The 13,493-nt window shown below is 39.4% G+C and overlaps 1 protein-coding gene across 3 annotated transcripts in view; it reads left to right on the top strand.

The window, feature by feature from the left end:
* Positions 1–13,493, top strand: part of CNTN1 (contactin 1) — a 212,403-nt gene that overhangs the window by 124,737 nt on the left and 74,173 nt on the right. For 2 of the 3 annotated variants that reach the window (XM_048499546.1, XM_048499547.1), the window contains 3 exons: positions 1,245–1,277; positions 2,869–2,907; positions 12,478–12,604. In XM_048499546.1, coding sequence (XP_048355503.1) covers positions 1,245–1,277; positions 2,869–2,907; positions 12,478–12,604 — 199 coding nt within the window. The remainder of the gene's footprint in view (positions 1–1,244; positions 1,278–2,868; positions 2,908–12,477; positions 12,605–13,493) is intronic. The other variant, XM_048499548.1, reaches the window with a different exon arrangement.

Genomic DNA, 13,493 nt, shown 5'->3' with positions numbered 1-13,493 from the left:
CACAGCAAATAATGAAACCACAGAGCCAGCATAGATTAATAAGGTTTGAACTTGAAATTGTAAACACTGTTTGTCTTAAATGCTTTAACTGCTATTTGACCTAAAGCATTGCCCTTTAAAGCAGAGCCCTTTGGGGATTGGGCGGTATAGAAATCCCATAAATAAATAAATAAATAAAATAAAAATAATAGTTTGGTATATGACAGTGCCACATGGTAAAGACACTGTTGATATTAAATTAGTACAATTCGAAAGGGATTGATTCCAAATTGTGGTAATTGTGGTCTTGGAAATAGTCAATCTCATTAAATTAATTTTCTTAATAAAATAATCTAACTACCTGAAGGCAGACATTTATAAATTATTTATTGTCAGTGGTTTTTATCCAGAAAAGTCTGGGTGTGTACAGCTCTTCTGGACATGAGCACTAGTGTGCAAACTCACATAACTTTTACTTCCAGCATCAGCACCTGCGCTTTATGGGGTACCATTCTGAAGGAAATGTCTTTTCATGAAGCATCAGTAGCTGCTGCTTAGCCACAGTTTACCATGTGTGTGTGTGTGTGTGTGTGTGTATTTTAGAGAACTTTTTTTCTTTTGCAAATAAAAACTCAGGAATTGCTTTATCAATCAGGAGAACGCTTGAGAAGAGGGTGGATTTGGAAACTTTAAACCTATCTTCCCTCTACCATTTTCTTGTTGGAAAAAGCTATCCTTGAATTGCTTTTATCACAATTGGAAGAAAAGAAACAACCAATGTTACAAGTTTTCCTGAAGGGTGTTTTTGTAAAAAGGAAAACCACTACTGAAAATAAACATGAAAAAATCAGTAATATGTGAATGAGCCCTAAAAAGCCCCTCACAGACACATGTGATGCTTTGCATTTCACCCTGTTTGTGGTGGAGATGTGAAATTTTTGTTGATTTCAATTTAGGTGTTTGGACCTTATAGCCAAAAACTCTTGACTAGCATATCTCTGTACAATATTATCTCTGCTATTCATTTTACAGTTCTTCCAGAGCCCATGTGAATTCCTATTTGTCCTAGTGGGTTTAGGGGGACTGACCTTGTGGTTTGCCATAAAGGAAAAAGGTCTCACAGGCTTTGAATAAATTCTTACTGTTTTTCTCTCCTACAATTTCTGTATATATTTAAAACAGACAGAACAATATTCTCCCATTTTTGTTATGAAAGTACAAGCTTTTGAGTTGTTTAGAGTTTGCTCTTCTTTTATTGAAAATAGGGCTGAGGTGCTGCAGTGCTGTGCGACATTCTGGTGAGTGATGTGACAATCACAAACTTCCCAGTTTGCTTCTGCACAGATTTATGCAGTGGCATGCTCCTAAGACACATGATTGATTATATTTTGATTAATTCTAGGCTGGTAGGCAAAATTCCAGAATGTCAAAGATCTGAAGGCAGAATCAGCCAGTTGCTTTTTGTGTATCTGCACCTATGGAATTTTGCACTGGGTTTGAGAACATCTGACACAGAATTCTGAGAATCACAACCTTCGTTTTTTTCCTGTTCTTGTTTAGAATGAAATGTCTGAAATAGTGGTGTCTGGAAATATTGTTGTACACACTTTATATGCTTTTCTAATGATTTAAAGGCACTTTCCCTGATCCTGTTCTTAGTACAATACATTTTTTATGAATCTGATCATTGATTATCCAGAAAACTCAATGCATTGGCAAACTCAATGCTTGGGCCTCCTCCTCCTCCTCAGCCCTGTGTCTTAAGGTGCATGCATGTCCTGCTTCTACCAGTTTAGTGCCCCATGTCATTTCTGGACTTCTACCAGCTGGTGCTGCCAGCTGATGTGATCCTGGGGGCTTCCTTCCCGCCCAGGCTCCCTTGAGCATTGAGAAGCCAGTTCTGCTGAAGGGCTCCTGTGCTACTGACCTGCTTCTCTGGCTGCCGTGTGGAATGATTCTGAGGCTCAGGCGGAGGTGAAGGGTTACCCCTACAAGGGGTAGGGGCTGCCATTGTATCATCTCTAGGTTTGGTTACTGCATTATAAATGTTGTAAGCACATCTCAGTAATCCAAAACATACCGGTATCACTTTACAATCCTATCGAATTCAACAAGACAGCTTACAATGAGTCTTACGTCTTCCATTGAAATCAAGGGAATTAAAAGTGTTTATTTTTGACTAATTGAGAAGGGAAAGTGTTCAAATTTGCATATAATATCCTGATTTACAGAATTCTGTGTTGTGTGTGTCCCCCACCTTCACATCACTTCAGTGTTTTCTTTTCATGCCAAATATATTGTTTAATTTTTTTTAAGTTACATGTTCATGCTGTGCACAATTAGTAAATAGATTGCATAAACACATGAGAATCCTTGTAATATTTTTAATTGGCATAGTATCTGGTGCAGAGTTTCTCTTTTGGGGGTGGAACATCTTCATTGTCCAAAACCCAAAATTGTCTGCATGGTGCTCTGTGATCCTCATTGTTGTCATGTATGCCCTGACAATATAAAACATCAGATCTGGGTAAAACATGAACATTCTTCAGTGACAAATTTTTACAGTCCTGTACAGTCCTGTACTGTAGTCTGAATTTGTCTTCTTAAATTTAATGTCAGACGAACCAGAAGTTAATGTCAGAAGCAAAAAATCCAATCAAAAGTATGTACTGTTGAGTAGGACTCAATCTGGGTTGTTTCTCTTTTTATGAAACCTACATTCTGTACAAAACTGACTGTCAAATCACATTTCTGCAAGCAGTTCTGGGTACTTGCATTTCATGCTATCAGAGCAACAAAGGCTGTTCATGAACAAGAATTCTGAGACCAATGCAAAGTAATTTTCTTCCTTGTGTTTTCTCTTATTTTCTCTCTCAAATGTGCCTGAAGTACTTGATGCATTCCAAGGGCATAGAGTTCACATGCAAGGTAAGTTTCTACCCCTTAAATATTCCATGTTGGGGATTCCTATTCATTTAGCAATTACATTTCTTCAGTAATGTAGTGTTTAAGACTAGAACATAGTAGCTTGACTCTTTCTTTGGAGCAATCCATTCAATACTGTGGAACATACTTACTTCCTAGTAGGCCTACTGAGGATTGCTCCCTAAGTAAATATTGAGGATAGCAGTGAGCACATTTGAATGTGCTCTGTTGAAGGAAAGATGGTGATCAAGAAAGAAAATTACATGTGATTAAAAATAATTAAACATGCAGAAAAATTAATGAGTTTGACTTATGGATAGAAAGTTTGAAAGACAAGATGTTTGTATTGACATGATACAGTGGTATTTAATTTGCAGCAGTGAGGGGGGACATATTTCCCAATTACCATGAACCAAAGAACCCACATTTAGTTCAATTCCTGGCATGAGCCCTGCACCTCAGTGAGCACAGAGTTTACCTGTTCCTCAGGTAGTGACTGTTTCAAGGTGGAAATCAACTGCCAACCACAATTCTCAACTGGCAGTGGTGCTCACACTTTTCTGGGAATGCCAATGGGAAAACTGTGCTTAGAAGAGCAGCATTGATTACTGAGCCACTGAGTGAGTATCACTGCTATAGAATAAGGAAAAAATATTGTATCATCTGCTGATATGGATTTTCTTGTTTGGTGAGTTGCTTATGAGTTGTGCCACCATGGCTCTAAGCTTGAATGAAAGAATTTGCCTGATTAAATCATGAAGGAAAACTCACAGAAATACAGTATTTGTACTCAAGCTAGAACTGAGCTGACGGATATTATTTGACTCTAAGGCCCTTTCCGCATGGGCCAAAAACAGCACCCTGGGGATGGCAAAAACCCTGTCCCCAGGGAGCTGTTCGCAAGGGGGGGGCACAGCTGCTTTGCAGCTGCGCCGCCCTCGCTCCTCCCCAGTGGCGCGAAGCCACTGTTTCCCAACCTCGCTCCCCGAGTGAGGTTTTTGGGAAACAGCGGCTTCCAACCGCTGCCATGCGAATGGCAGCAGCTGGAAGGCGCCATCCCTCCCCCCTTCCTCAATCGACCTATCTTCCCTGAGACCGTCCGGCGCGGTCACAGGGAAGGTAGGTCGATCGGGAGATGGTGCAGCGCGGCGCCGTCTTCCCGGTAATTTCCGGGACCGTTCGTGCGAACGGTCCCGGGGGGGGGTTGGGTCAGCATCATGTACGCCGCCCCGACTTCCAGCGTGGCCGTGCGGAAATGGCCAGAGTGTCCTGGCATGAGTTTATATATTAATCCATGATGCAAACATCATCCTGGGCCAAGGCTCTGGCAGAGGTATCAGCGTGTGATGCTGAGACTAGCTCGCTACTCTTGAAAGCGCCAAATAATGCTAAAGCAAAGGCAGTGCGAAATAAAAGTGTCTCAAAGCAGGACCTGCAAACCCAGGGGAGGATGGAAATCAGCCGGCTGATCAGCGAGATTGAGATTGGATGTCGCCCGTCAAGCTTGCAGGCGGCCATCCTGGACCACCCTTTCACTGCTTGGCGAGCAGCAAAGGAACGTGAGGGGTCAGGTATGGAGGCGGTCTTGCAGTGAAACGATACCACCGCAAGAAATACACTTAGGGTTCTGGCCGATTGTCCAGCTCGCTGCAGATGGGCCAGGCTGTGCTTCTGTATGGATGTATGCTCACTGCCACCATGCAGATTATACTGCAATGTTAACCAATCCCTCTGTAAGAGAACTTGACAGTATAGAATCCTGCTTTATTTTTCAAAACAGTAGGGAGAGATCATGGGAACTGTGACTCCCACACTCCCAGGAAAGGCCTGGTTCACACTGCTGTCTGTATGATGGATGAGTAGGACAATAGTACTGTTAAACTGGTTGTTGTGGGTTTTCTACTTGGATACATGCAAATGTGCTCAACCCCCCTCCCCCACACCAACTGTGAGGTGGACAAAAGAGATAGCCCACCACACAATCACGCCAACTATGCTATGGAGATAACCATGTCTTACTGTGACATGCCTCTGAAGATATAGAAGCAGGTGAAATATTAGGAGAAAAAACTACCAGAAATGTTTGGAGCAAAAATTACCAGACTACAGCCACACAGCTCAGAAAACTCACAACAACCAGTTGATTCTAGCCACAAAAGCCTTCAGCAATACATAATGCTGTTAAACATATGAATTTCACACATTTGCCTCTTATTTCTTGCACCATTACCCCTTCTAGTTTTTCTAGTAATATTAACTATAGCATAGTGGTAACCTATATGTACAGATCATGGGTAGCTTAAAAACTCAAATTGAAGCCAGGATTTGTATCTTATTTGGAAACACTGGTTACTGTTAACTTCTTTACTGCCTTGTAGCAGTGTGCCCCCAAATGGTTAATGTTTGAATGGTGACATTTATGCAGAAGGGAGTATCAGCCCAGGAAGGATTACATCTGAACCATGTTTGAGATAAAAATGTATCACCCCTTTTCCCTTCTGAGTACACTGTCTCATGATTGTGATAGTTCTTGAAACCTAATGATATGTGAGGCATATGTTCATATGAATTTGCTTTGGTCAAAGAAGAACACAACAAAATTGAGGTCATAGAGTGAAAAATTTTGTGGCAGTTAATTTGAAAATCTCATAAGAGCTGTCAGTGTGAAGTCGATAACTGCTTGGATGAGCATATTGTCTTCAGCAGTTAGCTGGTGAAGCAATAACTATTTGTCTTTCAGATAAATCGTTGCTGGAAATCTGTTTCACTTATTCATCTCTGTTTGATATGTGCCTTTCAGGTGCATGTTCTTTGGAAAAAAGGTGAAATGAGGGAAAAATTACTAAGTTAAGAATAAAGAGACTGTTAGCGTCAAGCTCACAGAAGATGTTTCAGAATGTATTTTTCTAGTGACATTATATCCTTCTTTTCCTACAGCTTATCTATTACCTAATATTTTAGTATTTCATAGTTAATCTGTGAATCTGTGTCAACCATTCACATGTACATATGTAAACAGTATAATGGCAGACTTTTCACTGAGTATTGTACAAAAAACATGGGGAAGAAAGTTGTCTGGAACTAGTTTGATGAAGAGTTCTGGAGAACTCAAACACTTGTGCCCCATTTCAGTAAGCTTTAGATGCTTCTAGGGCAAAGGTATTACATGATGTTTGTTTTTTGGAATTTTTCTATGGACCAATGTGGCTAAGTACAACATTTTATCATAAGTAAATAACTCCTGTAAGGAATTATCCTGCCTCAAAATTGCATGGGTGACATATTAGACTATACTTTTTTATTTTATGTAACAAATATATGTGTGCAGATTTTTTAAAAAGAATATTTTCCATCTTGTTCAAGACAATTCACATAGCATTGATGGATTGGATGAGTCACTGTCATAATTAAACAGATATTTCATATTATGTATTTTATGAAGTTTTTACAAGGCAACTTCTTCAGAAAGACATATTGTGAATTGGAAACTCAAATCTAGCCTTAAGGTTCTACTAGGATTCCCTGGCTCTCCATTTGCTCTGTTGGGCTTGTTGGTTTGCTTTGTATTGGGAGGCTTGTTCTTGTGTGTTTGGCTATTCTTTGCCCAGAAAGAAATATGGAGTGGTGGATTCAGCAGGTTTGCACCACTTCGGTAGAACCGGTTGTTAAAATGGTGATTGTAAACAACCAGTTGTTAAATTATTTGACTCCCACCACTGGAATTATGGAATTCCTTTTTATAGGAAACAGTGGAAGATGGCTGGGGGCATCTTGTTCAGGGGACCATAGAATTGGAATCCTGATCTAACCTACTTTAAACTTGGGTGCTCTGTAGGCGGCACCAGCTCTGCTGCAATTTTGGGTGTCATTTGCTTGAAAGTCGGCCAGTCTACTCCCCCCCCCCAAGGTTTCTCATAGGAAATAATATCAGACTCCCCCACCAAAAAAAAAAGAAATCCAGATACAAAACCAGTATTTATTACCTGAATAACCCGAATATTAATAATTATGCCCACTCTGAAATCCAGATTTTAAAAATACCCTTTTTCTTTCATAGAACTCTGCTTGAACGTTTCGCAGTAGAATTCTAAACAGAGTTATTGTTATGTTAAAGTCAGAAAAATTCAACTTTAGAGGTAAGGGGGGTGCTTGGCATGCAAAAAGGTCCAGTTTCAAATCCCAACTTCTCCAATTAAAAGCATCTAGTAGTAGGTAATATGAAAGACCTCTACCTGAGGGAGCCACTGCAAGTTGACCTTGATGGACTTAGTCATAATCATCATTTATTTATTATGGTTATAGACCAGAAATGTAAGCAGCCAAAATAATAAAAAGACTTATCAAACACCATTTCTGACTTACAAAAATAAAACAGGTAAAGATGGACTTATAAGTAGTTATATATGTGTAATTCCTATTAGGATTCTTCTATAGAGGTATGTATCTCTTCCAGCTCATGTAAAACTGTAAAATTGTACTGACTAATACCTCCTTATTCTTGAATACTTCCACATTATGATGTGGTCCCATAGTCTTTTATTATGATGCAGAAATCTTAATTGTAATCAGCTCTGAATCCTGGTATTGGTTGCCATGCAAATTGGCAATAATGTGCATCATCGATGGTCTTAATTAGCTATCTATATTATTGTCATGATTTTTTTTTACTATTTTAAGCGATTTCATTGCAAGCAGGAAAGGAGAAACAAAGGATGAATTTAAGAATTACATGTGCCTAATTTCCATAATCTTCCTAATGTTTTGTCTCATCCTACAGCATGATACTTTAATGGCATATTTACCCTGCTGACTTAACCTGATAATCAGTTCTCTCTTCCTTGAAAAACTTGACAGTTATAATTCTTTGGGTTGAGGGATCTTTCCCACTGTACCTCACTAAGCTACAATTCCTATGATCCCTTGCCAGAACCCACTTTCATTAATATTGTATCATACTGTGATGATAGTATGGATAAATGCATGGGTAATATTTGCATTTCAAACATGAAAATTATGACAATTGGTCACAGCATTCTTCTTAGTTTTATATCAAAACCATGAGCAGAGTGGCTATTAGTTAATGATGTCATTTATAATTCTCTTTAATTGATTGTTTTCCATTTTGTGCACTTTAATTGGTATCTTTAATATGGTTGCAGATCTAGCTCATGGGAACAGATGAAATAAAACCAATAAAATTATTCATCACAATGTAGTTCATATTCACTTGTTTGAGGTGACCTGATTTATATCCTGTTTCATTTCAAGTTCAAGCAAGTGATGTCCAAAATTTTGATGATAGTCTGTCTGTAGGCAATCCAGGGAGTATTGTAAAAAGAGCAAAACAGTGGGTTCCCAAATATCTTTTTAAGAAAGAAAAAAACATTAGCAGATGTGCCTTTAGAAAGGTTAAATGACATATAAAACCGAGTAAAAACTACTTTGCTAAATAGAACAAAGTTATTATTTTGTAAAATGTTATGGTAGCCTTCTTACAGCAGAAAACAGTCACAGCAGAAAACAAACTTGGTCACTCTTTAACATGACAAGGTGGAACAAGCTTCTTTTCAACATCTCTCTTCCTATGTATTGTTCAGGTATGACTATCCAGATGTCTAAATTTAATCCTTAAAATTAATGTCATTTATTTGATACTAAACACCTATAACTCCTGAAAAAAAAGACAATTTTCCAGGTACAAAAAGATGCTGGTTTTGTTCTAAGAAAGCAGTGAAATACCATTGTTTAGAGATTATTGCTTTAATATGGGCCATTCAGGATTCAGTATTGAAGTTAATGAGTCTTAAAGACCATTCACAAGATCTCTTTACCTAGCACTATTTTTAATTTTGCTTCCATTGTATCAATAGGAAATCTTCCACTTCTCTTTATTTTGTTTTCACATATAAGTATAACCAACTGAAAGGTGAGCTTTTGAATGAAACAACATTTGTGCTTCTATAATACAAAATGTCAGTAGATCAGTGTTCAGTTCAGTGAATGAAGCCTGCAAAGTTACAGCCAGAGGTGGGATCCAACCAGTTCTCACCACTTCTCTAGAAGTGGTTACTAATTTTTTCTGAGTGCCGAGAAGGGGTTACTAAAGCAACCTCCCTGCCCAATAGGGACTAGAGGTGCGTGTGTGCGGCGACGCCACTGTTTGAATCCCACCACCATCGGAACCTGTTATTAAAATTTTTGGATCCTACCACTGGTTACAGCTCTTGGACTACTGGTGCCAAAGAGGATTTCTGTCTTCTGTGCCAAATTTAGCCAAATTCTTTGGTGTGGGATTCATTTTACAAAAGCCTCTAAATTATGAATTAATCATAATTCTTGGAATATATTAATGTAATGATTATGCTGAAAAAAACAGGATATAAGGTTCTTTCCCTCCCTCTGGAGGCTATTGATTCATCTCCTGATAGATCCAATATTCTTAACCAAGGTATGTCATGAGCAAGATCAGCAGGAAACAATATACAACAAACAAAGCAAACTTTGGTGCTGATTTTGCTGCCTTCAGAGAACACAGCCATATGCTGAAGTGTAATCCAGCTGACCTATATCCAGTGTTGAATAGCTCAAAACTATCTAGTTTGTATTAGAACCAGGGTTGTGAACTGGTCAACTGCAACCTACTGATAGCTTACCATAAAGGCAACTGGCTGATGCTCCCTTGCTGTCAGTGCAGTTGATAGGGCCAGATAAGGCCCGTGCAGCAGATAGGGCAAAATGCTTTTGGCCAACTCAAGCCAGGGGTGTTTGGAGCTGAAATAATGATTGGGCCATAGCTTTTGAGTCCATTAGCAGTTTGGTGTTGATGTGGCGAAAGTTTTCCAAGGACCAAGGAAATTTCTGCCAGGATCCCAGGCTGTTTGATCAAGGCATAGGCTGACATATTTTTCATTAATGAGAAGTGGTTCTCATGAAAGAAAAGCTTGGTGAACCCTACTTTAAAATCATAGACCAGAAAGTAAAAACTTACCATTGTAAACATATATATATATAATTGTTTTGTCCACGTATATTCAGAGGTTTTGTAGGGCTTTCTTTTCTTTCTTTCCTATTCATTTTTTTAATTTCAGCATGTCCTTAAAGAAGCTTCCTTACTCAAATAGATTATGTTTGTGTCAATTGGGGTGAATTGATACATTGGAACATGGCTGAATCCCCACTGAAAATTTAATCTAGATACAACTAAGTTTCAAAAGAATCGGCACCTTTGCATCCAGGTTCCAACATCCTCACTGCAGCATGTTTCTAGTGAAGACATCTAGCCCTGCCCCTTTTGGGAGGGTGCCTGCTGTCAGGGGTGCAATTGTTAATCTAGAACAGTGGTGGCGAACCTTTGGCACTCCAGATGTTATGAACTATAATTCCCATCAGCCCCTGACAGCATGACCAATTGACCATGCTGGCAGGGGCTGATGGGAATTGTAGTCCATAACATCTGGAGTGCCAAAGGTTCGCCACGACAGATCTAGAAGCATCAAAATTTCAGAGTATATTTGGAGGCCCTCCTGATGATACCACCCAGGTTTGGTGAAGTTTGGTTCATGGGGGCCAAAGTTATGGACCCTCAAATGTGTAGCCCCCATCTCCTATTAGCTCCCATTGAAAACAATGGGGGATGGGGGCACCCCTTTTGGGAGCCCATAGCTTTTGACTCCCTGCACCAAATGTCACAAAAACTGGGTGGTATCAGTAGGAGACTCTCCTGATGATACCACCCAGGTTCATGGGGGCCAAAGTTATGGACCCTCAAATGTGTAGCCCCCATCTCCTATTAGCTCCCATTAGAATTTTTTTTCAAAAAGGTGCATATACAAGCAGGTCCAGGCAAATCCCTGATAAAGGGGTGGGGGGAGGAGTGCCAGAAACGGGTCTGATCTGTGTTCGATGGATTGGCTGTGAGGATATCTCGAGGAAACCTGGATATTTCGGGTGACTATCCCAGGATTAATCACCAGTGAGGAAATCACCATTGTCTTTTGGATATAACAGAATTATGGATTTTATTGCTTCTTCAAGGAAGGGCAAATATACTTATTGGGAAAAAAAACTGAGAGTGCTCCTGGCAGGCATTGAACACAATACCACTTTGGCTGTTGCAAAGGGTTGGGTTTTTTCCCCAAATTATAGCAAGGTATAATAATATGGATAAATAAATGAGTCTGAGTCTAGAGTGGGGCTATTAGGATTGTTTTTAACTTTATTAGTGTTATACTGCTCCAGGCCATTGGGTCGAATAAGTATTTCATTTAAGTGATGGTAATTTTGGCATGTGCTTGTACCTAAAGCCATAAGTTAATTTTAACTGGATAGCTGAACATTCTATCTTTTCGTCTCCTTGTTTCAGGCCCTTTCTCAAAATACATTTTCTGGTTACCTGAAAACTATGGATTTTGTAGCATGTGCAGGTGCTAATCTTGACGGGGACATCTTTGGCCTTCAATTTTTATTTACTGGTGTATTCACACACCACCTTTATTTATAATAAATACCATAGTGCACGTGGAAGCAGTATTTATAAACTACAAGTTTATATTCAATCCATTGCATAAAATGGATTATCCCTTGCTGTGTCAGAAAAGTGGTACTATCCTGGTTTTAAACCTTTCATCAATATTGTTTCTATGGACAGTTGTCATCTGAAGTCAAAGGATGATCTTCCTTTTCAGTAAATATTAGGATTTAATTGGCATTGGAAAATACTTACATTTTCGGCTGTAGTAAGGTGGGAGATGAGTTTCATGGAAAAAGCTGCTGGATACAACCTATTATCTGGAAAATCTTCCACATGCTAGATATATATGTTGTAGTTTTGTACAGTGTAATCCTGTGCAGATTTACTCCAACATAAGTCAGTTGATTTCACTGAGCTTTCAGAGTGGCATAAATCAGCATTGAATTGCACTGATAGTAGTGGAAGGACATTTTGCATGTGCCCAGAGACTCCCCCCCTCCCACACACACACATTCTATCCACATTCATTCCAGAACTGAGCTCTGGAACTGTCATAAAGTCCTTGAGCTAGATTGAGAATGTCCTGGATAAGATTAAAGCCCCCCAAAACAATATAGCAGGAATAGCGGATGGCAATTTCAATTGCTGTGTGTGGTAAGCATACTGCTCATGAAATTAACCTTTCCACTTCAGTTTCCTCTTTATTGTCCAAGCCAGAGGACATCAGATGTCATCACACTTTGGTGGTTGTTTGCTGGTCTGTTCAAGAGACTTCAGCCTCAGCGTGTTTCAGACAGACAGATGTGTGAGTCACAAACGTCTCCGCTAAATCTGGCACCGGTTGGCAGGATTGTTGATGGTGTCAGCAATGGCCTTAAGGGGAAGTATAACGAGCTAGATCTCTTTTCTTATGGGTGCATATGCTGACAATAATACAACAGAGAACTGAAGTGATAGCATTTGACTATTTTACACAGCGGTCAATGTTGATTCACTAAAATATGTGTTTCCTTTTTAGGAATTGTAACTTTGCATTAGCCTTTTACACTAAGATGATATATTTAAGCTGAAATTTTAAGAATTGATTTATCTTTTATTTTTAGAGGAATTAAAAGGATATGGGCCAATTTTTGAAGAGCAACCCATTGACACAATCTACCCAGAAGAGTCCTCAGATGGAAGAGTTTCAATGAATTGCAGAGCCAGAGGAATCCCTGCTCCCATTTACAAGTAACATACTTTTTGCTCATAATTATTCCAATCTAAAAGAAATTAACATTAATTTATGGTTTCTTTGTATTTATTTTAAAGGACTTTTTTGTAAATGTATATACCAGGGTTATTTTACTGAGAAAGGGCGTTGAATACTTCAACTTTTTCCTCTTCTGCCATTTTGTTCCTGGAAAAAGCCATGCTTGAGCTGTTTTCATTCCTGTTCAGGAAAAAAATACACATAATCATACATTTTTACTAACAAGGATAAATGAATCTCAGGAATAGCTTTTCCCATTGTTTTCTTCATAATAAAGCAATTCTAGCTGCATTTGCAAAAAAAGGTTCTTTAAAATAAATAGGGAATAAACCTATAGCTGAACCATGTGTATGACTTTAAAATGTGAATTAGTAACCTGCCTATACTATTTGTCTATGACATTTTATAATAATGTATTACTAACAGCCCAATCCAGAGCAGGTAGCAGCCAACAGCATAGCAAGGGGGAGGGGAGGGGGGAACCCCAGCTGCTGAAAAATTCCTATAGGGGAAAATAGGTGTATGCCACATTTTTTGTGGCGTACATCTGAAGCCAGGGTGGGCAGTTTTCCCAAGCTGGAAGCCTCATGGGAGCCAACTAACATTGGCTCCATCCCAGGAATGCCTTTGGCCTGCCCCTGCTGTGGGAGTACTGATGCAGTGCTCAACACTGTGTTTGGGCATTCCGGAGTTCTATAGCATCCACCTACCAGTGTTTTTGCCCCTCTGCCAGGGTAAGAGCCCTGGGGAAGCAAATCCATTGGCATACCCTGCACCACATCTACAAGTCGATCCCCCCACCCCCGGGATGGGCTGTAAATATGTTTAATGTATCTTACCTTGATACTGTCCAGCCAACATCACTCT

This window comes from Sphaerodactylus townsendi, linkage group LG06, assembly GCF_021028975.2.
Source record: "Sphaerodactylus townsendi isolate TG3544 linkage group LG06, MPM_Stown_v2.3, whole genome shotgun sequence".
Taxonomy (NCBI): domain Eukaryota; kingdom Metazoa; phylum Chordata; class Lepidosauria; order Squamata; family Sphaerodactylidae; genus Sphaerodactylus; species Sphaerodactylus townsendi.
The sequence above is the reverse complement of the archived record's forward strand: the minus strand, read 5'-3'. Positions and strand labels throughout refer to the sequence as shown.